The sequence below is a fragment of the Mytilus trossulus genome, chromosome 13 (genome assembly GCF_036588685.1).
Source record: "Mytilus trossulus isolate FHL-02 chromosome 13, PNRI_Mtr1.1.1.hap1, whole genome shotgun sequence".
Classification (NCBI taxonomy): Eukaryota; Metazoa; Mollusca; class Bivalvia; order Mytilida; family Mytilidae; genus Mytilus; species Mytilus trossulus.
In genome coordinates, this window is record NC_086385.1 from 57,340,340 (window position 1) to 57,364,534 (window position 24,195).

At 33.3% G+C, this 24,195-nt stretch overlaps 2 protein-coding genes across 2 annotated transcripts; one reads left to right on the forward strand and one right to left on the reverse strand.

The window, feature by feature from the left end:
- Nucleotides 1-11,184: 11,184 nt before the first annotated feature.
- Nucleotides 11,185-13,341, reverse strand: LOC134693988 (alanine and glycine-rich protein-like). The gene is made up of 3 exons (XM_063554970.1): nt 13,255-13,341; nt 12,561-12,854; nt 11,185-11,573 (listed from the first exon to the last, which is right to left on the reverse strand). The coding sequence occupies exons 2-3, from the start codon at nt 12,847-12,849 to the stop codon at nt 11,263-11,265; spliced, it is 600 nt and encodes a 199-aa protein (XP_063411040.1). The 5' UTR covers nt 12,850-12,854; nt 13,255-13,341; the 3' UTR covers nt 11,185-11,262.
- A 193-nt stretch (nt 13,342-13,534) lies between these two features.
- Nucleotides 13,535-15,210, forward strand: LOC134695459 (uncharacterized). The gene is made up of 2 exons (XM_063556724.1): nt 13,535-13,573; nt 14,545-15,210. The coding sequence occupies exon 2, from the start codon at nt 14,545-14,547 to the stop codon at nt 15,133-15,135; it is 591 nt and encodes a 196-aa protein (XP_063412794.1). The 5' UTR covers nt 13,535-13,573; the 3' UTR covers nt 15,136-15,210.
- The last annotated feature ends 8,985 nt before the right edge of the window (nt 15,211-24,195 follow it).

Here is a 24,195-nt window from a genome sequence, read left to right on the forward strand (position 1 = left end):
CACCACTTAGGTGCTATGGTAAATGCATTAAATATCATTGCGCTCTGGTAACTATAGTTAAAGCATTCATGACGTTAATGAAAACATTTGAAAATTGAATTTACAGCAAAATTTTATATTTCCTATAAATGAACATTTCCTTTACAATTATATTACTAACTTTTTCTATTGTACAAGATAGTTAACAAAAGAACAAGGCAATAACCTCATTACAGTAGTTATTTAGAAGGTTAAAGGTCGCAGGACAGATGTAAAGCGAATTGCTATTACATTCAAGGTAATAACCTTATTCACAAAATTACAAATAAGCTTCAGACTGTGCAAATTCAGTAATACTCCACACAGCACACTATTGTTTATAGTTACTAATTAAAAGGCTGAGATACAGTGATATATGACTAGATAAATAAAATAAGAATAAGAGGATAAAAATCTTTATAATAAAGATCGAAAGTTCAAATTCTTTTCGAAATATAATTTTATTCAATTTTATTCAATTTTTATTTTGATACTTTTTAAATATAAATGAATACATTTTGCATATTATGAAGCAATAAATGTTGGGCAACAAATTCCATTGTTTGCAAAAGTCACACAATTTCGGTTGGGGAACGAGAAATTCGGGTTTTAAATGTTGTCAATAAAAGCATATACAGGCCGTTATACTTGTTCCTACTGGCAATTGAGTTGTTTTATTATTGATAGTAAAAAAATATCCGATACAAAATGTTGAATGTAAATGATATGAACCTGTGGAGTTTGATATTATAGGACTATGTTCAGACAACTTTCAAATACCTACAAGAGTATTTGGCAAACGAGAAGAGGAAAAGGACCATCGAGTTTATCAATATAGCAATCCTAAAGCACAAGCATAGTCCCTTCTAAACAATTGGTCCCCATGAGTGTTACAAATGTATCCCTTAACAACTAAAAATCCCTTCACAAAATAAACCTTTTTGTCTGATACTTTCGTTATTTACAGTGGAATGGTACATAAAACAATATAACTAAGTATCAAATCGACATATATGAGACGAAACAGATGTCAACCCGAATCACACAACCCTTTTTATTAACAATTTTAATCAAACAAGAAAGTATCGATTTTATTTTTACAAGTAATAAGATCTTGGAACTCAAGTATATATTTGGATATTATAGAAAACAATTGCCATTTTCAGGACTTGGTACAGCCATTTCCTTATTAGAAAATGGTCTTGGTTTTACAAAACGTTGTTATACCCTATACTATGAAATTCATCATGATTTCAAACGACTGTCATGATTGTGTTTTTCTTTCTCTGGTGTTCTCTTTGGAACAACTATTGACATATTCGTGTGTCGCAAGCATGCATACAATAATATTTATGATGTACAAAAGAAAAATAATAAATTATGAAAAAAATTAACCAGTACACTCAATTGCATCACAAATAGTCCACGAAAAATCGATAGGAAAAAAACCAAAATACCATGCTCTTTTTATACATTTTTCACACAGCTACAGATTAAATATAAAGTTAGAATTGCTTTCCTTGCACCATGTATAATACTAGAACAGGTGTTTGTGTTCTTCAACTTACTATTTGATTGGTTGTTGAATTATCTTAAATCGAGTCTGATGTTGACGAATTGGGCATCTCGCATAGAAAATAATATATGGGTCATAAAAAAATTTACTGTGGCATATATTTGTATGTATTTTTGTATATATATACACATGGAAAAAAGTATTGCAACACCTTGATTTTTTAAAACTTGAAAAATCAACCTCTTTTTTTGGATGAAATATAATAAAATATGTGTATAATATTATTGAAACATAGTTTATGATAACATTAGCATTGAAACGAACAAACAATGTTTGAAAAAAAATGATTTATATAACAACAATTTTAATAACAAAATGAATTGTTTTTTGTACAAAACAATGCATTTTACAACTTTTACTGTAGTCGAACTTTACAATGTCAGACATTTCAAAATTAATCTTCAGATGACTGTTCACATCATGGTTGATCGTTATAAGCCAAAGAGTTAGTACTTTGTGCACAGCCTCCATTCAAACGGATAACCGTATCTAAACGTCTTCTGATTCCTGCCATAAATCGACTAATTTGTTGCTAAGGTAGCAGCAACCATTTCTGATGAAGGGCATTGTTTATTTCGTGATGTGTTTGAACTGGGGTGTCCTTTCGTGCACTTTCCGCCCAATAGTGTCCAAAATATGCTCGATATAGTTCAAATACGGGCTACGATCGGGCCAAGGAAGATAAACCAAATTCCATTTGAACATTGGATCTTCCTCCACGATACTAATTTCCAACTTTGGCGAGCTCTGCACTATATTGGATACGGAAAACTGTGTGTCTGTTCATTAACAAAGGTCTCCGAAATGGTCTTATCGCACGATAACCAGTAGCGATGAGTCGATCTCGAACAGTTCTTGATAAAAGGCTCCTGTATGGCCACCGCTCTCTTTTTAGGATTGTCTTGTATGCAATTGGTTTCCTTCTGACCAACCTTCATTATTCTTGATTTTCCCTAGCAAATGGTATAGGGGGTCTTCATTATCTCGGAAGGTCTTTAACAGCGTTTATTGCCTGATTTTTTCCTCAAAACGACTTATAGTGGAATGGTGATGACCAACAATACGTGCAGTTGTTACAGCGACATCCCTGCTTCTCTTATGCTGATAATCTGCCATCTTGCTGCAGTTAAGAGTTGTCAAGGACCCATTACAAGGTGTCAATCACATAACTTTAAAACTTGGTTATTTAAGGTGTTAAAAACAATGAGGATAAAAACATATGTTTTGCTGTTTACGGGTACAGTAGCTGCATGTGCAGATAAAAACTTAATACATCGCTCAAGGTGAATAAATATCTATTTTAACATAACAACCAATTTCAACAGTAAAAACATATAACAAAACATTGTCAAATTTGAAACAGAAGTTTACGAGTTGTTCTACGCTTCAAACTTGACATTCACTAAACATGCATGCAGAAATTGACATGGTTGATTTTGTAACACAATCAAGTTTTGAAATCGACAGTTGTCATCGTCATTGGAATGCAACTGGAATACACATTCTGAGGTCACACAGTTTCAAACAATACTCAGTCCGGCAGTGGGCGGAGCTTTAAAGCGATATCTGTATAGTATACAGATACAGCATAGCGATATATGTAGGGCTGGATCAGTATAGTAGGACATCTAATTGCAGGATAAATATATGTATTTGTAACTATATATACCATTATACATTTTACGTTATTAATTGATACAAGCAAATCAGCCCTAATACGGATAAATCGGCATGTGCAATACTCATGACGTTCTACTGTCGACATAAATCAAGAGATCATATTGCTTGTCGAACTTGGCCAAAAAAAAGAGAAAAAAAAACCTGTATTGGCCCATGGGCGTTTACTTCCGGTTTCAATTTCTTACGCCATTACTTACTTTTCGGGGTAACATTATACATAAAACATGAATATAATCATAAAATACAAAGGTTAAATGATGTGAAATGTTTATTAACGTCTTGAAGTCTTGAAATGGAAATAATTCACATCCTTTTCGAGTACGATTTTCGATTATCGACACTGTTGCATTTTCGTTATTAAATCATCAGATTCAAAACGTAGACGATCCAAGACAAGAATAGGAATAGTTAAGCTATAAAATTGAATATGGAAATTAGGAATGTGTCAAAGAGACAACAAACCGACCATAGAAACAACAACAGCAGAAGGTCACTAACAGGTCTTCAATGCAGCGAGAAATTCCGATTTATTCTCGCCAGTTACTTTATATTTGCTACATGAAATGAATTGTAATAGCATTTAATTAAGTACTTGGACCAGAAATCAGACATTTCATCTCACAATGGTGACACGAAATCCCTGGACGTAAGCTAAAAGCGTAAAGCAAAGACTAGTGCATATTAGTCAAATTAGTCAAATTAGTTATGCAGTCAAGGAAGGCTATTTTAGATTTTAGCTTTGACGCCTTCCTGTGATGTGAGGCGTCAAAGAAAAAATAAGTGATAGCCTTTCAAGATGTCATAATTATTTTGACTAAGTTGAGATATGAAATGATTTCTGTATCTTCTTCCCTGTAAGCTTCTTTATTTATTCTTATTAAAAGTCCCGGGTCCAATACAGCTAACCTTGAATCTATAAGTTAACAGTGCCAATACAGAAACAGCAAGTTAACAACACTATATTTTGGAACATACTGTAAATTCAGAAACTATTGTGTGCATCTATCATTTCAATTTTGTGATATTAGACTAAAATGCGATTTCATTGTGTGCGGTATTCATAAAACAAAAAAATTTGAATTAACAGAACTAACATATATCCGAGTACTTGTAGCTTGAAGAGGCTCTCTAGGGTACACAAGAAATATCTCAAGTGAAAAATATCACTGCATACAGGGGAATTTGAGGCATATCCATCGACAGTGGTGAAAAAAAAGCATGAGGAAAAAATGAGGAAAAAGGTTAGAATATGCAAAAATATATAAAAGTATTCTCATATAAAAGAGGGACTAAAGATACCAAAGTGACAGTCAAACTCATATATCGAAAATAAACTGACAAGTCATTGTCAATTTCTTGATGTAAGTCAAGATATTAGGCCGACTTAACTGTATATGTATTTTCCTTGATCTCTAGTTCGGTGGGATATATGCGTTCCACGAAGTCACCAAATTTTGACTATTTAGTGAAAGAACAACATCTATATAGCGGAAAGTAGAGTTAAAGGATATCACTTACTTCTTATCTTTCTTCCTAAGAAGTTCCTGCATGAAGTCATCCTCATAATATAAAGATACAAGTCGGCAAGTAGAGGGGCACAATTTGTTCCCATTGGAATGCCGACATTCTATTGAAAAAACACGTTCTCCGAACGTAACAAATTTATTATCAATCAAGAAATCAAGCATCTTGATAATATCAGTTTGAGATATTTTTTTTGTTTGAATCAGAGTGATCCTAAACAAAGTAGGATTTATCCCTCCATAAGACAAGATGCTTGTGTTTATGTTGACCATTTTATTTTATGAAGCAAAGCAATACCAACTCTTTCAATTTGTATTTTAGTTTGGAATGTGGAATACTTGTGTAAAGAGTAGAAAAGTAAAATGTTTAAATACTGTTACAAGATGAAAGAGAGTTAGATTTTATGTGCCCTAAAAGATATTTGGAAGTTTAAAGTATCCACATCTGATTCAAGCCACCAGTAACTTTGAAGCCTGTTTTGATTGCTGATAAAATAGTTGTTAATAATTTAGAAAGAGGTTTCGTGGAACACTTGAAAGACCCAGCAATATACCGTTGTTTGTAAGGACACTTATGTAGTTTAGGTATCCAATTCAGTGATGGAAGATCCAGTTCGTCATCTTTGGTTGAAATTCCAAAGGAAAATAGAACAGTCCTGTGATGATTACCCCGAATTAACTCTTTGGTAAGTGTTGTGAGGGTATATGTTGAGTTTCCAAGTAAATTGTCAATACCTAATTCGTTTATCAAGCACTTAATTTAATGAGTTTTACACACAAAAACGATGTTGTGTGGGGCTTTATCTGCGGGGACAACAACATATCATGGATGAAGGATAAGTGTTTTGCAACGTTTGGGTCTTCAAAGATTGACGTACCATGGCCATTGATAGACCCATTCAGCTGCTTAATTCTGATTTGTATCAACGACCTCATTGCCTTAATCCATTCGGAAAGAGTGTCTACGTCTTCCTTCTCGCGCTGAGCCAATTGCCTGGCATAATCCTCGACTGAATTCATCAAAATTTTGAAGTTGTATTTTCAATTGATGGATTTAGGCTATACAAGGTACCCAGACTTCATAAAATTCCCTAATGACAAATTCTTGAAAAAATCCCAACATATAGAAATTGGTGAAAAAAGGTCTCTCATCCAATCAAAGTACAGCATTGTTTCATAAAGTGGAATTATCTGAAAAAATGTTGTTTTTATTTGATATTTTCTTAAAATGCTTTTTTTTTTATCCCTATAGATATGCCTGTTTTTTCAGTTGCGCTATGGACCCTGCTGTTAAGATCTGTTGTTGTATTCCATTCTTTGTACCTGTAAGATTTGAACCATCTTTTGTCATTTAAACTTAAACTGTTTGTGTTCCATTGTCCTGCTGTGTCACTGTAAATTGCTTGTTCATTAAGTCGAAAGCTTTCGTGTCCAATTGCACTGGTTAATTATTTATCAACAAGCCTGTTAGTGCCTTGTTTAACATAGTCTTCCGTTATGCCTTCTTTAAGAATGGGTTAAAACTGTTTATTTTTGGAAAAACTTCAAATTTAAAAAGGAAGCTATTCAGCCAAGTTCGGCTCCTCATATAGGAATTAAACACAGCTCTGACTTAAACAAAACAATCAACATTCCTATTGAAGGAAATATTTCTTAAACCAGACGAACAAAGTATAGCCTGATTGCTCTTCATGGACAAAATGGGCTCAACCAAATTATTTGTCTACACATTTTGTCAAATATATACCCTACCTGTTCTTATTTATGGACTAGATATATAACTTCAAGACAAAAAACACATAGCGCCATTAGAAGTATTCTATAGGAAAACAATTAAACATATCCTAGCACTGCCAAATAATACTGCAGATGCAGCTGTCTATACTATGACAGAAGTTATTCCAATACAAGGAGCAATACATTAAGCTGTCATAAATATCTAACACAATATGTGGACTGGAATCATCAATAGAAAAGGATCTAGCTGAACGACAACTACTTATGTCTGGTTTCAACTCTCAAAGCTGGTTCTCAAAAGCAAGATGCATTCTTGCCCATAATAACCTACCTTCAGCATTTTCAGCTCATGATCTAATGCTCAATCCGATCAATAACAATCGATGGAAAACACAAGTCAAAAAAGCAGTTGACAGTGTCTGACATGATCAATTGAGAACAAAAGTATCTCTTTATAGTTCTCTCAATTATCTTTCCACTAATAATATAATCTGGCGAAACACTCTTGTCTTGCAAGTGTTCGCACATCATCTCAGGATATAAGTCGTCTTCAAACAAAACCAATTCTTCGTACAGGAACCTACTATCTTAAAAGCAACAAAGCTTCATTCAATCAAAACAGTGAAGATCCAACCTGATTACTATGCAAAGAATCTGCAGAAACGGTAGATCACTTTCTTCTTGAATGTAACACTTTGCATGATACCCGCATACCATTCCTGTATGAACTGGAAAGCTTTCTTTGTAGCTTTAGAAACTGTACCAAATGCTTTAACTTTACCAACAATGTAATAGACGCACAGCTCATTTTAGATCCGAGTCACTTATTATGTGCTTGTGGTTGCAGATTCAAATGCACCGACAATTGTTTATGGTGGAATACATATCCAGAAAATGTTGCTATGCTTTACATGCCAAGATAAATGAACTCTTAAACACCTTCCCGTCTAGAAATCGCAAAGGTCAACAACTGTAGCCAACGTACACCCCTCGGGGCGTACATTTATATTTTTATATTTTTTATATTTTTAAAACTAAGTATATATAGAAATATAGACTCCTCTCGAAATCTTATTCTTTACGAAGTGCTCCTTTGAAGGAGTGATTTTCTAATACAGATACAGATACAGATGCATGTACAGATTGCCTCCCTTATACCAAATTGTTAAATAATAGGAAAACAATTAAACAGGATTACTGCTATCATAAGGGTATTATACATTACAAAATAGTTTTAATTTAATAATGCAGTTATGCTTTATTGAAAATAGCTTCTCTATCACGTGAGAATTCAATTTCTTACAGTTGGAGGGAGAAAATATCAGTTCAAAATAGGTAATTTTGATGATTTTGTCATCCTCTTTTTCTTGAAAGGTTTAGCAAAATCAGTAAGCAAATAAATATCAGTATTTGCCTATTAAGTGAGGGTTACATTTGAAATGTTGAAAGGTAGAGTTTGCCTTCACCATACCAGGTTTCTCCTTTGTGTACCTTTTGTGTACCCTATTTGTACCCTACATAGGTGAAGTGATAAGACATTACAATGGATTGTCAATAACACTCATTCTTTTCCAGACATTTGTGTCACAACAAAACTAATATTTTTCTCTCCTTGTTTTATAGCAAGATGATTTTTTTCCATCACCTGGCTTCTGTTGTCGCTCTTCGTCTATTGTACCATTAAAGTCTCATCTGAATGGAAAGTTGAAGTCTAAGTAGTAAATTGCCATTTTATTATTTTGAAACCCGCTAAAGATAGAGAAAAATAAATTGGGGAAACCAAAAAAAAATATACTGTACTGTTAGTCCACTTCTTTTTGAGCCTTTACTCTTAGTTGACGATTTTTTTTTACCATTTTCGATGATAGTCAAATACGAAGAAAACTAAACAATTCAAATTATCTACAGGTCCTAAAACACAGCTCTGCTTTTGTGAAATTTTGGAAATTTGACAGCTATCATTACCTCAATATCATTTCCTTATTCATATGGCAAAATGAAAGGTACTTTATTCATTAATTGCACGACATGACTTTGGCCTTTTTTTTTTTATTAAATCACATACCTTAGTTTAAGGTTTAAAATACTAATTATATAAAATATGTATTAAAATAATCAAGTCCTAATAGGTAACCCCAAAAGACAACCACTGACATGGGACATGAAGATAAGTAATTCTTTTATGCTGGATTAATGAATATATATTTATGCTGGAGTCATCAACTACACATAAAACAAGACTATATAGATGAACTAGTGGTGGATCCAGAGGGGGACGTAGAGGGCATACCCTGCCCTTTTGCATGTACCTTTTTGTTTGCAAGTAAATGATTCGTTATACTAGACATCGTGCACTTTGTCACTTCCGTGAATTTTACTTTTATGCGATAATTTACTGTAAAATATCATAGTCATGTGACTTGCTACGATGCATTTGAGCAGTACGTCGAAAACAATGTCACTCAGTCATTTTGAAATTGTAGTTACAGTAATAATTACTTAGCTGTGGATGACTAGTATGACGCCTTCAAAGCAACAAAGGATTGAACAAGAACGTACATGTATTGAATTCTATTTCGCAATTGTGCAAAACAGAAAGTATCACTTGTACTGTAAATTAAGAAACTATTGCGTGCATTGATTATTGCGATTTTGTCATTTTAAACTTAAATGCGATAATAATTTTTACTTATTAGAGAAAAATTCTGCTTAATTGATATAAAATATTACAAAATGCGAGTTGTAATTATTGCGTTTACAACTTTGTCGCATTATTCGCAGTTATTGTAATAAAACTTTAGCAGTAACAAAACCTTCGCAATAATTTCTGAATTGACAGGTACTCTATTTCTCTCTCATTAAAAAACCGTTCCACGGCAATATTATTTACTTACGAAAAAAAGTTTAACCCAACACGTCCCAGTCCATTATTAACATTGCTGAATCATGACCCCCAGTTTTTGAGGGGGCAGTCTGAGATATTTAGAGAAAAATTTCTTAACTTGATTTTTGTCCTAAAACATATTTGACCGTATCTGGTCATGGATTGACGACAATAGTTTTATACACCTTTTTGCTAATAGAAAATAAAATTTCCAATAGAATCATTAAGCATCAATGAACATGATGAATAAAATGCCGTCACGGGGCGAAACTATTTTGTGGGAGGGGATTTACATGTAAATTCCATATCTGATGGAATGTCTGTTTCGCCGAACTGACCTACTGAATACTTTTTTTCAAAAACCGACGGTAATCGGCTTGCTGAGTGTGGCCTTTCTGTCTCCATTTGTAGACCGCCATTCACAATTTCGTTGTCATTTCAATCTCATTCGAAGCATTGAGTGATTTTGTGATGAGTCTTTTATAGACGAAACACCCGTCTGGCGTAAATATGAATTTTAATCCTGGTATATCCTGGGCATACAAACAATGCCGTATTTGGCAAAACCTTTTCAACTTTTGATCTTCAGTGCTGTACAATTTTGTATTTTTTTCACTTTCGATCTTTTATATCTGGGCGTCACTGGTGAGTCTCGTGTGGACTAGACGCGTTTTTGGCGTATTGAATTTTAAACCTGATGCTTTTTGTTATCTATTAATCATGCTTTTCTTTGTCTAATATGTTCTGCTTTTTATTTGTATTGTAGTCCTGTAATATTTTGTTTTCATTTCAATGTTATATTTAACTGTGCCATTAAAGTGCGAGGTTTGGCATGCCATAAAACCAGGTTCAACCCACCACTTTTATTCCCCTTTAAAAGTGTCCTGTACCAAGTCAGGAAGATGGCCATTGTTATAATATTGTTCGTTTCTGTGTGTGTGTTGCATTTTAACGTTGAGTCGTTTGTGTTTTCTCTTATTTTTGAGATAAGACCTGGCACGGTACTTGTCTATCCCTAATTCATATATTTGGTTTTGATGTTATATTTGTTATTCTCGTGGTGTTTTGTCTGTTGCTTGGTCCGTTTCGGTGTTGTGTCGTTGTTCTCCTCTTATATTTAATGCGTTTCCCTCGGTTTTAGTTTGTTACCCCGATTTTGTTTTTTGTCCATGGATTTATGAGTTTTGAACAGCGGTATACTACTGTTGCCTTTATATATGCAAGTCAACTATACAATAAACATGCCCCACGCCAGGGACCGTTTGAAAAGGTCCATTGTACACTTGATTTATGTTTTTTGATTAAAAATAGGGGTGAAAAGGCATTGATCTATCCCTTGGTACATTATGGAGAATCAATACTATAAAGTACACACGACCCTAGCCCACCTGTAACAGTACATTTTAAAGTCACGACAGAAAACAAAGGCACCAGTAGTACACCGTTTTACTATATTCATAATTATATTAAGAAAACACAAACTAAAACATAAGAAAAAACGCAAACTATAGGAGAAAAACTATGGAACAATAGAGACACTAAACTGCAACAAAAGCAAATGCAAACAACATGGGACGTAAACAGACATGGTGGATTTTTGTTTATGACTTCACAATAAAATTCAGAAGAAACAAAAAAATTATTCTTCACAATTAAATTCGATCAATGATATGCTAAAAATAGAAATTCGACCAGTGAGTAGAAACATATTTTATAGGTCAGCAGTTTGAACCCTATTTACTTACAATTTATTTATTTATCAAAGGATACACAATTGATGTCTTTATGGTATTTTATGTCAGAAACAAGTCTTTTATAACACGTATATGGCACTATAGGAGATTCTATGAAACTGGTTTTGCATGGCAAACAATATTATCTGCTGTATGTAACCAAAGATACTCAATTGTAAAGAGTTCATCCCAAATATTTTTTATGACAATGTTAGGAAGATCTGAATGATGTCCCGTAGTTGCAGTAACTTCCGAAACATTTGGATGGTTCAATAGATCTTTCATTAATATGCCCTTTGATTGCACCATTGATTTTTCTTTTATAACCGGTTTCCAGCAATCATATGTCACAATATGACTATCAACATCATCACTTGCACCAACGAGTATTGCTCCAAAACCTGTTGATCCAGCAAGTAATCCTGAAACAAATTATTAAGTTTAAAGATCTATTATCATACACTAATATTACAGCAATTTCACGTTTTATGACTTAATAAACATTGTATATATATGCGTGTTTTTGATATTATCATTAACTAAAACTTTAAACTAAATAGAAAATATTAAAATGTTTATGTATATTTTTATATACTGAAGTCAAGTAAACGACAGTATCATGAGTCATGAATAGACTAAATCCACACTACTCGTGGACGTTGCTCAAGAGTGAAGTAAAATACCAACAAATATACATATAATGCAGAATGTATCATGTTCCGACAGTTTTACCCCTATATTTGGAAAAATGTAGTTTGACTACACCAGGCCTTGAAGGCATAAAACTTTCCTCAGTGCTCGGAGCACAAAAATCAAGCTCGAAACATAAAATCCAGCAATTTGATAGGTTGATTTTCGAGTCTGAGTACAAAAATCATGCTCGAAAGTTTTATGACCGTGAGGCCTATAATACTCTACAGTACTTCATCGTACTATGTATGTTGTCTTTGTATACGTTTTTTTAAGAGAACAGTACGGTATCTGCTGCATGGATAAGACTGGAAATTAATTAAAAGACTGAAAATCAATGAATTATATAGTGTTTAAACGTTATAGATGATATAAAGATAATGTGCAGCTTACATTGCTTTGGTTAACGATTTTGATGTCGGTTCACTGTATTGTAATAATAAACGTACTAAGGTTAGTTGGCGTATTATTTTTTACAAATATTATAGTTCTATACCCAATATCTCACTGGAAAGAATTTTATTTTACTTTCGTTTTCTTCAAAATTGCCAAAATTGTCCAATACATTGTTAAATCATGAGCTACTCGCTGATTCATTCAATTGAATGGTAAACCTCTGTTTGCTTGTTTTGTGTTGAAGGAGTAAAGCATATGCATAAAACATAATATTCAATATACATTAACATTCTACTTAAAATGCGGAATTGAAAATAAAAAACCTATTCCAAGTCCACTGCCTGAAACTGCACCTCCAGAAATGCCACCAGCAACAGCACCAATACCTGCTCCGGTGTATGTTGCAGCTACTGTGCCACCAGTTGAAACGGAAGCGCCAGCTATTGCACCTGCAGACATACCAGAGCCAATTGCAGAACCAATAGTGGCAACCTCAGCAGCACCTGCCCCAAGGGCTCCACAACCAGCACCAGCCCCAGCCCCTGCTACTAGAGCAGCACCACCACCTGTAACTGCTATTGCGCTCACGACAGCAACTGTTAAACCCACCATTTTGACTATATTAAAAAGAAATAAAAAGCTAGCATTTGTCATATTTTATATTTCTATTATATTATGAATGCAAAGAATAACCCAATATCAACGTGATTTTACAGACTTCCAAGAGAGGGAACAATACATCTTGTACGTGTCTATTATATGATTTGTACAATGCACGTTTCGCATTTCAAAAACACTCGAATTGCACAATAAAAAAAGTTGTAACCAGGTACATGTATGTTGAATTACTTAAATGATCAATTAGCTGTCTTAGAAAAAAACAAAGTCCTGCTAATGCGTACAAAATAAAGTATAAATTTGAAAACACTCATTATTACAGTTTTAATTTTGTGAAACTCAAAACGTCCATGTCGTTTTATACAATATTGGACAAAATATTACAAACGTATACCTTACCTGCGTCAACTTGACTTCTCTTGCAAACAATTACATTTTCCTTATAATATATTTATAAAGTTATTTATAGGAACTTGTCATTTAACATGTTTAGTTATGTATGAAATAAATTTGGCATAGCTATGCGTGAATTATATTATTAGAACCGATAAACCACTTTAATTTTGTTTTGATATAAAACTATTTATAGGTAGTTTGTCATATGATAATTCAGTGAATTTCCACAGAGTTATAAATAAATAACATTTATAGAATGGATAAACCACGTTGTCATTGTGTTAGCACTACCGACATAAACTGGCATTACATTTCGACTGAGGTAGGTTGGTTCATTTATTCTCAAATTCTTTTTAAAATGGTGTTGTTGATTTGAAGAAAATAATCTAGTAGAATTGTATACTAAATGCTATGGTACAGAAATAATGTATACATACTTTCTTATCAGTTCTCTGTTGATGAATATAAAAGTAAGTAAATTATTAAGGTTAGTTACTATTATTGCCACATTTACTTATCACATGTGATGTCTAGGTGATGAGGAATATAACGAAACAAGAGGCATATAGAATACAAGTAAAAGGTTAAGCTAGTTAAACGTTACAGTTATTGACAGTTATTTCAGGTCATATGAATTGAATACATAAAGTGTTTTGTCCAATCAACAACCGAACATAATACTCGATGTATAATACTAGAATATGAATTTTGGATACGATATCCTTCATATTATGCTATTTTTATATCACGCATGTTTATTATCTTTTTCAAAAACGGATTTGTCATATGTTTGCCTGTCGAAATCATGGACCAAACGTTTTAATTTTTTTTCTTCTGAAAGTTAAATACATTGTTTTTATATGTTTTAAATAAATGCACAACTTTTATTTGGAAATAAACAATCTAGATAGAACAATACGATAGCTGTGAGATACAAAATGAATTGATCGATTGAGTACACAAGGAAATAAAAAGATAAAGATTATACAAATTATAATTCATTAGAAAATGCTAATTTCTCAAAAATATGAAAATTAAAATGTACCTTATAATTATCTTGCTTATCGTTTATCATTTTTCTACAGTTTCCCTGTTTTGTTTCACACTTGTCATTTTAGGATCCTTTATATCTTGATGTTCCTTATGAGCCAATGCTAGCTTCATGTTGAAGGCGTACTGTGACCTTTTTTTTTTTTTTTTACTTTTTCACTCATTGTAACTTAGATGGGGAGATGTCTTATTGGCACTAATACCAATTATCTTCTTATTTATACATATAATATATTTTTCCAGATGACAATATTAACAGCAGGCTCTTGCACCTTGATATCAGCTTCAGCAGGAAACTCAATACCTGCACTAGTTGGTTCCGCTGCTGGAGCATTTGTTACTGGAGTTAAGCTATGGGTTCACTCACAGCCTTTAAGTGTGGCACTTGGAACAGCAATTGGAACTGGTATGTCGTCCGGGGCTATAGCTGGGGCAATAGTTACTAAGACTTTTACGAGTGGTTTAACCGGAGCTATTGTCGGAGGATTGTCATCAGCTGGTGTTGGATCTGTGATCGGAGGATGTTTAGCTGCAGCATCTGAAACAATCACATCTAGCCCCATCGGACTGCTCACAGTTGGAACTTCGACTGAAGGGACCGACATAACACATGATTGTTGGAAACAAATCGTACACGATTCTTCTTTAGAACCTTCTAATGGAATTTTGCTGAAAGATTTGGTGTCACATTCCAACGTTTTGAATGTGAAAGTCACATCGTATGGTTTGCTGCCTCATGTAGTCATTCAAAATACATGGAATGAGCAGTTTGAACTGGAATATGTAGTTCTTCATGACTCAATGAAACTCTTTTGTCACGTAAATCCTTTCTAACTAATTTATCGTTTTGTATAGACAATCTAGATGGTGAAATTTGAATGCATTGAATGAAGATAACATACAGTAAAGATAAGCCTCTTTATTGTTTTAAGGCAAATGTTTTTAATTTTCCGTTTTTAATGATGAAATTAAAACATATTATGCATTTGTTTGTCATTTTTAGTATTGTATATCATAATTATGGTCACATATTCTATAAATATTCTATGTTTCGGTAATGTTATTTATATCAAAATCAAATTTTAGATAGAAATCATTTCAGGTATTGTGTCAATCTTTCTGTATATTCTATATCGGGATATGGCGTTAAACATTCAGAAGGGGCTTAAACACGAGTCCATACTTACAATACCAAGCTTTTTTTTTAATAGGCCGAGTCACGTTATAAAGGTATAAACGGTTATATATTGCTTAGCTATGTTTGAAGCCAACGATGATCGGCTCTAGGGTTCCACAAAGACGGATTGTGTAAATAAAAGATTTTTTTGGGGTATTTTTTCATACTGAATTCAAAATCGTTCACTGTTTTGCAGTCTTCCTTCCAATATCGTTTGTCAAGGGATTTTGCGTTTCAATATTGACGAACGAAGGTATCTCTAAAAACGAACGTATAATGAGCGGTAATTGAATGTTTACAAACGTACCTAAAACCAAAAGGTGTTGTTATGTAATGATTTATATGTTTGAATTGTATTCAGATGCAATCAAGATAATAGAGAAAAATTATGTATACCAATTTTAAATGGTTTTCATGATTTATCGATAAAAGATGTATAAAAGTGTTACCTATATTACAATATCATATACATGTAGTTTTTATAATTGTTGGACGCATGATGAAATAAACATCACGCTCAGGAGTATTCGAGTGCACCGACAACTTTTACTATACTCGTACAGATATGAATGCATAATTTAGATTCTCTCAAACAATATGTAAATGTGATGCTGTGGGATCGTTTCTTTATCTGTATTTTTAATTTGGTATTCAAGTTTCATATGTAATCTCATCGATCATAGATATAGGAAGATGTGGTGTGAGTGCCAATGAGACAACTCTCCATCCAAATGACAATTTAAAAAGTAAACCATTATAGGTCAAAGTACAATTGGCAGACTTAACTCAATCAAAAAACGTATGATCACACAATGAACGAATAAATTTGGTCTGCGATATCTGAATACAAATGAACAGTTTATAAAATATTAGAGACAAACATTCATGACCAAAAAGCAAACAAACAAGCTCAAACAAAGCCATGGCAGGACACCACTGAGAAATATTTAACCCTTCGAAAATAATGATCAACATTCACTTTAGAAAAAAACTGGTTTTACAGTTTATATATAAAAAAATATGTCGTTTTTTTTTAACCCGTTCAAAAATTTGGGTTTTTTTTAAATGAGGAGGGGGGTGGGGGCAGTATGCTTAATGTTGTCTTGCACTTTTTGTGCTCTCTGTCTTTTTTATTTTTCACCCTATTCGGTCCTGTCTTTTTATATAAGTTTATCCTGACTTTTTTATTACAAAAATAGTCATCCGCCTTTTTTTACACCACATTCATGTCCTGCCTTTTCAAATTTTCATCATAGCCCCCCTTCCCCCTAAAACTTATATGGTAGTCTTTTATCATACCTGTCAACCTCTGACGGAGCAATTTGTGTCGTGTTAAACTGGTAATCAGATTTAAATTCATACAAGGCTTACTTGGTCCATCAAAAATGCAAATGACGACATTGGAACCTCACAACAAATGTATAAGATAAATGCAGATACTAATGTGTATAAAAAATATACCAATAGCGTGTGTGAGGTAGAACCACCACCCCCTTCCCCACCCAAGCTTATCGGAAAAAACATACATTATATCCAAGGCTTGAAGGCCGTTCTTTGACGCCTAAATAAAGGAGGGTAGTATACTTTATATAGAATTGACTTCATTGTTTAGCTAACAAGCAAGCTAACCAAAGATTCTACCTTTATCTACACACTCAGTGCAATTGGCTGTAATTCTGTTAAATTATCACAAAATAACAATACAAAATTAAAATAATCAAAATGGTCCCTTGAAATTGCAAGCCTTATTGTGATTTCCTGACATATTCTCCTTTCATCATTAGGCAAAAACCTGTACCGCTGTTACAAATATTTCTAAATAAAATTCAGAATGGAAATGGGGAATATGTCAATAAGACTACAACCCCACCAAAGAGCAAATAACAGGTGAAGACTACCAAAGGTTTTCAATTCCGCAAGAAATCCCGCATTCGGAGGTGGGTCTCAGCTGGCCCCTCAATAAAATTATGCACTAGTTCAGTGAAAATGGACGTCATACTAGACTCCAACACATATAAACCAATTAAAATTAAAAAATAAATAAACGACTAACAAAGGCCAAAGACTTGGGATAGGCGCAAACATGCGGCTAGGTTAAACATGTTTTGTGAGATCTCAATTCTACCTTATACCTCTAGCCAATGCAGTTTTGGTCCTCGTGGAAGGAAAATTCGTTTGAGAATTTTAGTTATGATCCTGGACACCAATGGTAGAACTAACGGAAATACAATAAACGATTCAAACCCAGTAAGTGCTGTTGAGGCATGGAATACAAATGTATGTCATTCGTAAATTGAAAACTTGGTTATCACTTTGAAGTTTCGGCGAGAAAACAATGAATTTCGCTTCTTCCCAATAATTAGCCTTTCTAGTCTATGAGTCATTATTTTTGACGTTTGAAATGTGGAAAGATTTCGTTTAGTAATATACCAATTGATTTAGTGTAGAAAATAGGTACAAAATAACTTAATATCCGGTAATAACATGTTTACTATAATTAAGATAAGAGCTTTGTCCTAAATTGTCGATTTCACATGAAGCCATATACTAATAGCAATCGGACAAATGTCACACCAAAAAATGCATTTGTCTCAAGAATGTCTAAACCAACATTTCAAAATGTTGTTTTAATTATATTGTCTGATTTTTTTATTTTTTTATGCCATAATGTGATACTCATCCAGTTGAAATGTACTTAAGGTCCATCTGTGTGCGTGGGTAGGATGATCTGGTCCAATTTTTCTAGGGCTATATCCCTTAGTACTCAAAGATTGGACCCTCACCCGTATGTGCCTCCTATGACGTGGTAAATTGGATAATAGTATTCGTATAAATGTGCAATTATAATGAATAAGCTAATTAAATGGGCGGAAAATATGATAATTATAAGAGATGCAACTGCACTTTGATTAGCAAAAGTATCAATACACTAGTAATAAACTTCAATATCTATTTTTGCAGCATCCACTTTTACGACATGCAAAATATTTAAAAAAAACTATTTAGGAACTTATTTCTTTTATTTGATCGATGTTCCTTGTAATCAGCCTTATCTGGCTTGTCTGGGGGCATAAGCCAACGAAGATAGATAAATTTTGGAAAAGAAAACAAAAATTTAAAATTAAAAATAAATTATATCTCTATGGTAAACTTTGATATCTATGCTTTCACCATTGTATACAGCCCCCCAAAAAAAAAATCACTTTTGGGACCTCAAATTTTTAAACAGAGTCTCGAATATCGAGTGCCCCTTTTTCTACTGTAGCAAACATTAAGCTATTTATGATTGGAGTAAGCTTATAATTAAAAACAGGTAATATTTCTTTAAACTACATGCAGAACCATGCAATTTCTTTCACTTGGACGATTTTATGTTGGATTAATTAATTAATATGTATAAACTACCGCTCCCGCTTCGTACGATTCGTCAAGTTACGCTTTCGTACGTTCGTTCGTCATTATCCTGGTCATCTCTATTAAGGAAGGACGGGAAATAGTTTTCCGAAACTTTGTACTTCAAAAAAAGTATAGTCAACAAAAACAATAAAGATATATTTAATACTATTTAAAATAAGGTTATTGCTAATTCATCAAACGATTTTTGTCAAACAAAATGACTTCTCGAAAGAGACTCGCCTTCAAATTCGAATAGAAAACTTGTTGGTATCGGATAACCTAATATTAATTTAATCGGTTCGTTTTGCATGTTTTAGACCAGGACTTTTAAATGTTTATATCATTGAAAAAGTTCTAAATTATCTCCATATGGCAGTCAGAGGCGTTATTTAAACAAGTATTTTTTTAAAGTTACTTATACAAGTAATTTTTGTTTTTGTTTTTGAAAATAATAAAATTACTTTATAGAGTTATTTTGAATTCCATTCAAAGCATAGACTAAATGTAGTTTTGATGAGTTTTTACATCATTTCATATCATAAAATTAAAGTAAGATGAAACGAGTGACGGGTGTTTTTTAAACATATTTATTTATGGTGGATTTGGAAACAAGTTGTGCAACTTATAATAATCCCTTTCCACTTTGCGGGTGCGAGTGCTGCCTTGTAGCGGCATTAGCCTACTCTTTTACGAAATCTACAAGGGTGTCTTTAACGTGCAAGAGATAAGGCTCACAAGAAATTCGGTAGTCTTTCATTTAAGCCTTATCTTATCCACCCTAAATATTTGATTTCCATTTTAAAAAAGCACTATTGAAGTCAGACGCTTTCGAATTTTACAACCAGTCTAAAAGTTAAGGAACTAATATTTGACCAACGTAGCTACTTAAGTTGCACCGACTATCAGATTTGCAACTATTTTGTATAAAGACAACATCAGAAAAATAAAAAAAAACACCTGGAAATAAGTAACCATGGCAAACATAGTAAACCGACTCTTAATTGAAGCTACTTCTCTTAAATGGAGTATTATTTTTCCATTTTTAATTAAAAAAAAAAGTAGATAAGCAAAAAAAAAAAAAAATCTAACCTGGAAAGTCCTTAAGCAAAGGACAAAATCAAAAGCTCAAACATATTAAACGAATGGATAATAACCGGTAAAGCGACTTACAATTTAAAGCAAATAACACCCAGCAAAATAAAATTAAAAAACAATTTCACCTCACCAAATTGTCACATTTGTTATAGGTTTTATCGCCTTTAAATAACTTGTTTCATCACATAAACTTAAAAAAGTAACGATCATCATTACATAACGTACAAAAAATATCTACATACTAGCAAACATTAATAGTTTCAATAAAAGGAATTAATAAATATCAAAATGACCATTTTTTTTTCAAGGTGAGCTATTTACGCACCTTACCGCTTGTTTCTGATTCAGTATGAAAAAAAAAGAAAGACCAACCTTGAAGATTACAGATATGGCGAAGAGGACAATAATAACAGATGCCCCTAATAGAAATCATTCGACAGACTCATACAGAATTCGGCTCCATTACACATGTTTTTTGTTTTCCTAATACTTTTCTAAATCAAACAATATTTAAAATTCAATAGACTTGACATGCACGAAATACAAAACCAAAATAACTGACAAAAAATATAGACACAAGTACCATTTTGAGTTTATTTACTCCTTCCAAAAACATCTAAATTGATGTCTTTACTTCACGATATCATGATTTCACATCTACCAAAAATTCCCCACATAGTGAGCATGTAAATTCTGTTTGTGTTTTGCTTTTACTGGTTGTGTATCGCATTTCACAAACGATATCTGAAACTTTGTTCCAGTCGTATGGAATTGTCAAATTATTACGTAAACTGTATGTTTCTGTCGATAAATTGTATTCCTAACAAACATTACAGTATTCCTCATTCCAATCTAAACAATTATTCTATACAATATAAAGTTTACAATTCACTTATACATTAAACTTTGTAAGACGGTTTATCAGATCATCACAACACTAACCATCACAACACCTAGTTAACATCAAGATGGAACAGAAGCAATATACTTACCTTAAATATTGGATATATTGGGTTGATGAACATCGCAAGCCACGAAAGGAACAGTAAGAACGTTCACCATGGAACACTTGGTTTTTGAACAACTACGACAAATTGAAAATGATTGATGGTGTACTCTACCGTATCATCCATGACAATGGGGAACAACTTAAACAACTTGTACTACCTGAAGTCTGCATTTCTAAAGTACTTACAGCATTACATGATGAGATGGGACATCAAGGCAGAGACAAAACAGTATCATTGGTTAGAGATCGTTTTGTTTGTTGTGGAATGAATCGAGATATTGACAACTGGATATCAAACTGCGACAGATGTATTAGACGAAAGCAACCTGCAAGTCATAGAGCACCACTCATTAGTATCGAGACAACACAACCTCTTGAGTTAGTATGTATGGACTATCTCTCACTAGAAAGATCTACAGGTGGATTTGAGAACATACTAGTAATAACCGACCACTTCACTCGATATGCATTGGCAATACCAACAAGAAACCAGACAGCGAAAACAATTGCAGACGCATTATTCAACAACTTTGTCGTCCACTATGGTTTACCAGAAAGAATACATTCCGATCAAGGTGCCAACTTCGGATCCAAAATCATCAAGGAATTATGCAACATCACTGGTATGACGAAGTCACGAACAACACCATATCATCCAATGGGCAATGGCATCACTGAACGATTCAACAGGACATTACTTGGTATGCTTGGAACATTAGAGAATGTCCAGAAGAAAGATTGGAAGTCGCATGTTGATGGTCTTGTCCATGCTTACAATTGCACTCGTCAAACATCAACTGGATTCTCTCCATACTTCCTGATGTTCGGAGGACAACCAAAGCTACCTATCGACATCGCCTTTGGAATTGGAGATGAAGCTGAACCTATTACTACAACTAAGTATGCAGAGAAAATGCAAGAAAGACTACGCAAAGGATATGATACAGCAACAAGAAACATCTTTGCTGTCCAGAAACGACACACTACGACCAGAAAGTAAAAGGAGCTGTACTGAAACCGGCCGGAGATAGAGTTTTAGTCAAGACTCTAGCTTTTGATGGAAAGCACAAGTTAGCAGATAGGTGGGAAGATAACCCGCACCGTATAATTAGTCAGCCTAATTATGGAATCCCAGTGTACGTGGTGCAGAAAGAAAACAAGGAAGGAAGAAAGAGGACTCTACATAGGAATCTGTTCTTGCCTATTGAAGATCTGCCCAAAGATATTATTGATAAAGAAAAGAAACGTCCTGCGCCCAGGCAAAGAAGAAAGAAGCATCCCGATGAACCGACGAAATCTGAAGGGAACAGTGAGAACAGGACCACATATGAAGTATCAGATGAGGAGATGAAACAAAGAAAACACTTCTGAAACACGCAAATATAGCCCGATAAATCAATTATCAGATTACCTGCATATTGATATTGTAAAATTTCAGCTGCTTGACATTATATGAAGGCTCACTCGACAAAAAGCTTCATATTATGTCTCACAGCTGATATTTTACGATATCAACATGCAGATAACCGGATAATCGGTACTTATAAACATGTGGTCAACGTCATATAAACCCTGTCTGGTATATTCTTACTCTAAAAACATTCACATTACTTTATGGTTAAGGCTTCATACATTATCGTGTACAGATTGTGCATGAATGTAAATTCTAAAGATATTTTGGAATTTTCTTTGGTGATATTATATCTTTTATAATTGACCAAAAGAATAACGCATCTTTCATAAGCAATGATTATACGATCCAATAGAGAAGCAGGACATAGTCATGACAACTCGGTTGTTCATCTTCTTCTTTGACATTGTGTTATTGTGCTATGGTTATATATATTTGTTTAGGGGCCAGCTGAAGGACGCCTCCGGATGCGGGAATTTCGCGCTACATTGAAAACCTGTTGGTGACCTTCTGCTGTTGTTTTTTCTATGGTCGGGTTGTTGTCTCTTTGACACATTCCACATTTCCATTCTCAATTGTATTTGTCTTTATACCTTTTTAGTTTTTCTTTATTGACATATTTGTTTGTTTTAATAGTGACTAAGATCAAAACACAATGTTGACTGATGTACCCCTATTTTTTACATTTTTACCTGTCTCTGTTTGTCTTGTTCACACATCGTTGTCAATATAATCAAAGTTTATACGACTGTCATACAAGTGAGAGTTTTAGCTAGCTTAAAAAACAGGTTTAATCAGCAATTTTTTTCCTTCTGTATCAAGTCAGGAATATGGCAGTTTTTATTTATTAATTTATGACTGGTGTACCCCTATTTTGACAATTTTATATATGATGTATGTGTTGTTGTCAATATTACGAAATTGATGCGACTATCAAGTGAAAAATCGGCGCTATAAAACTAGTTTCAATTCACTATTTTCTACATACGAAAATGCCTGTACCAAGTCAGGACTATGACATTTGTTGTCCATTGGTTTTTATCTTTTGATTTCGTCATTTGATTAGGGACTTTCAATTTTGAAATTTTCCTCAAATTTCAGTTTTTTTGTGATTTTACTTTAGATGTGTGTGAGCTTTTGATTTTGCCATTTGATAAGGGATTTTCCAGATTGTTCAGAGTTCGGTATTTTTGTTATTTTACTTAACATTATCTAGACTTTTACAACGAACATGAATTATCATTAGAATGACCTTGATATGAATTTATATTAAAATATTGAAGGATAAAATGAATATGAGAATAACATTCGCGAATCGAAATAGGGAAAGTGTCAATGAGACAACAAACCGACCAAAGAGCAAACAACAACAGATGGGCACCAATGGGTCTTTAACATAGCCAAATAATACATTAATAATCCCACTGACGGGAGTTTGTAATTTTGAATGTCAGCTTTGCATATTTTTTATTTCTTTACAATTGAAATGTTCTTTGTTTTTGGTTAGACCATAGTAATTAGATCTGTACACACATTTGGTATACACATATTTATTGTGCACTTTATTACATGTAAAACATTGCCAAGTCTTAATAAATGTTAGTATGCTTTTCTATAAATTTTTATGGGAAGATACTTAATAACAGAGGGACGAAAGATACCAGAGGGACTTTCTATTTAACTTAGTGACGTTGTGTTAGTTTCTGAAATGGATGATTAAAAATTCTAAATTTACCGAAAGAAATAAATATGTTGAACAAAATAGTAAAACAAAACAATTCAGTGCGTATTAAATGTTTCCTTAGT

Excerpts from the sequence above, each read along its gene's own strand:
- LOC134693988 (XM_063554970.1), bottom strand. The coding sequence starts at position 12,849 with ATGGTGGGTTTAACAGTTGCTGTCGTGAGCGCAATAGCAGTTACAGGT. Across the intron at positions 11,574-12,560 it reads AGGCAGTGGACTTGGAATAG|GATTACTTGCTGGATCAACA; the intron begins GTTTTTTATTTT and ends AATTTGTTTCAG.
- LOC134695459 (XM_063556724.1), top strand. The coding sequence starts at position 14,545 with ATGACAATATTAACAGCAGGCTCTTGCACCTTGATATCAGCTTCAGCA.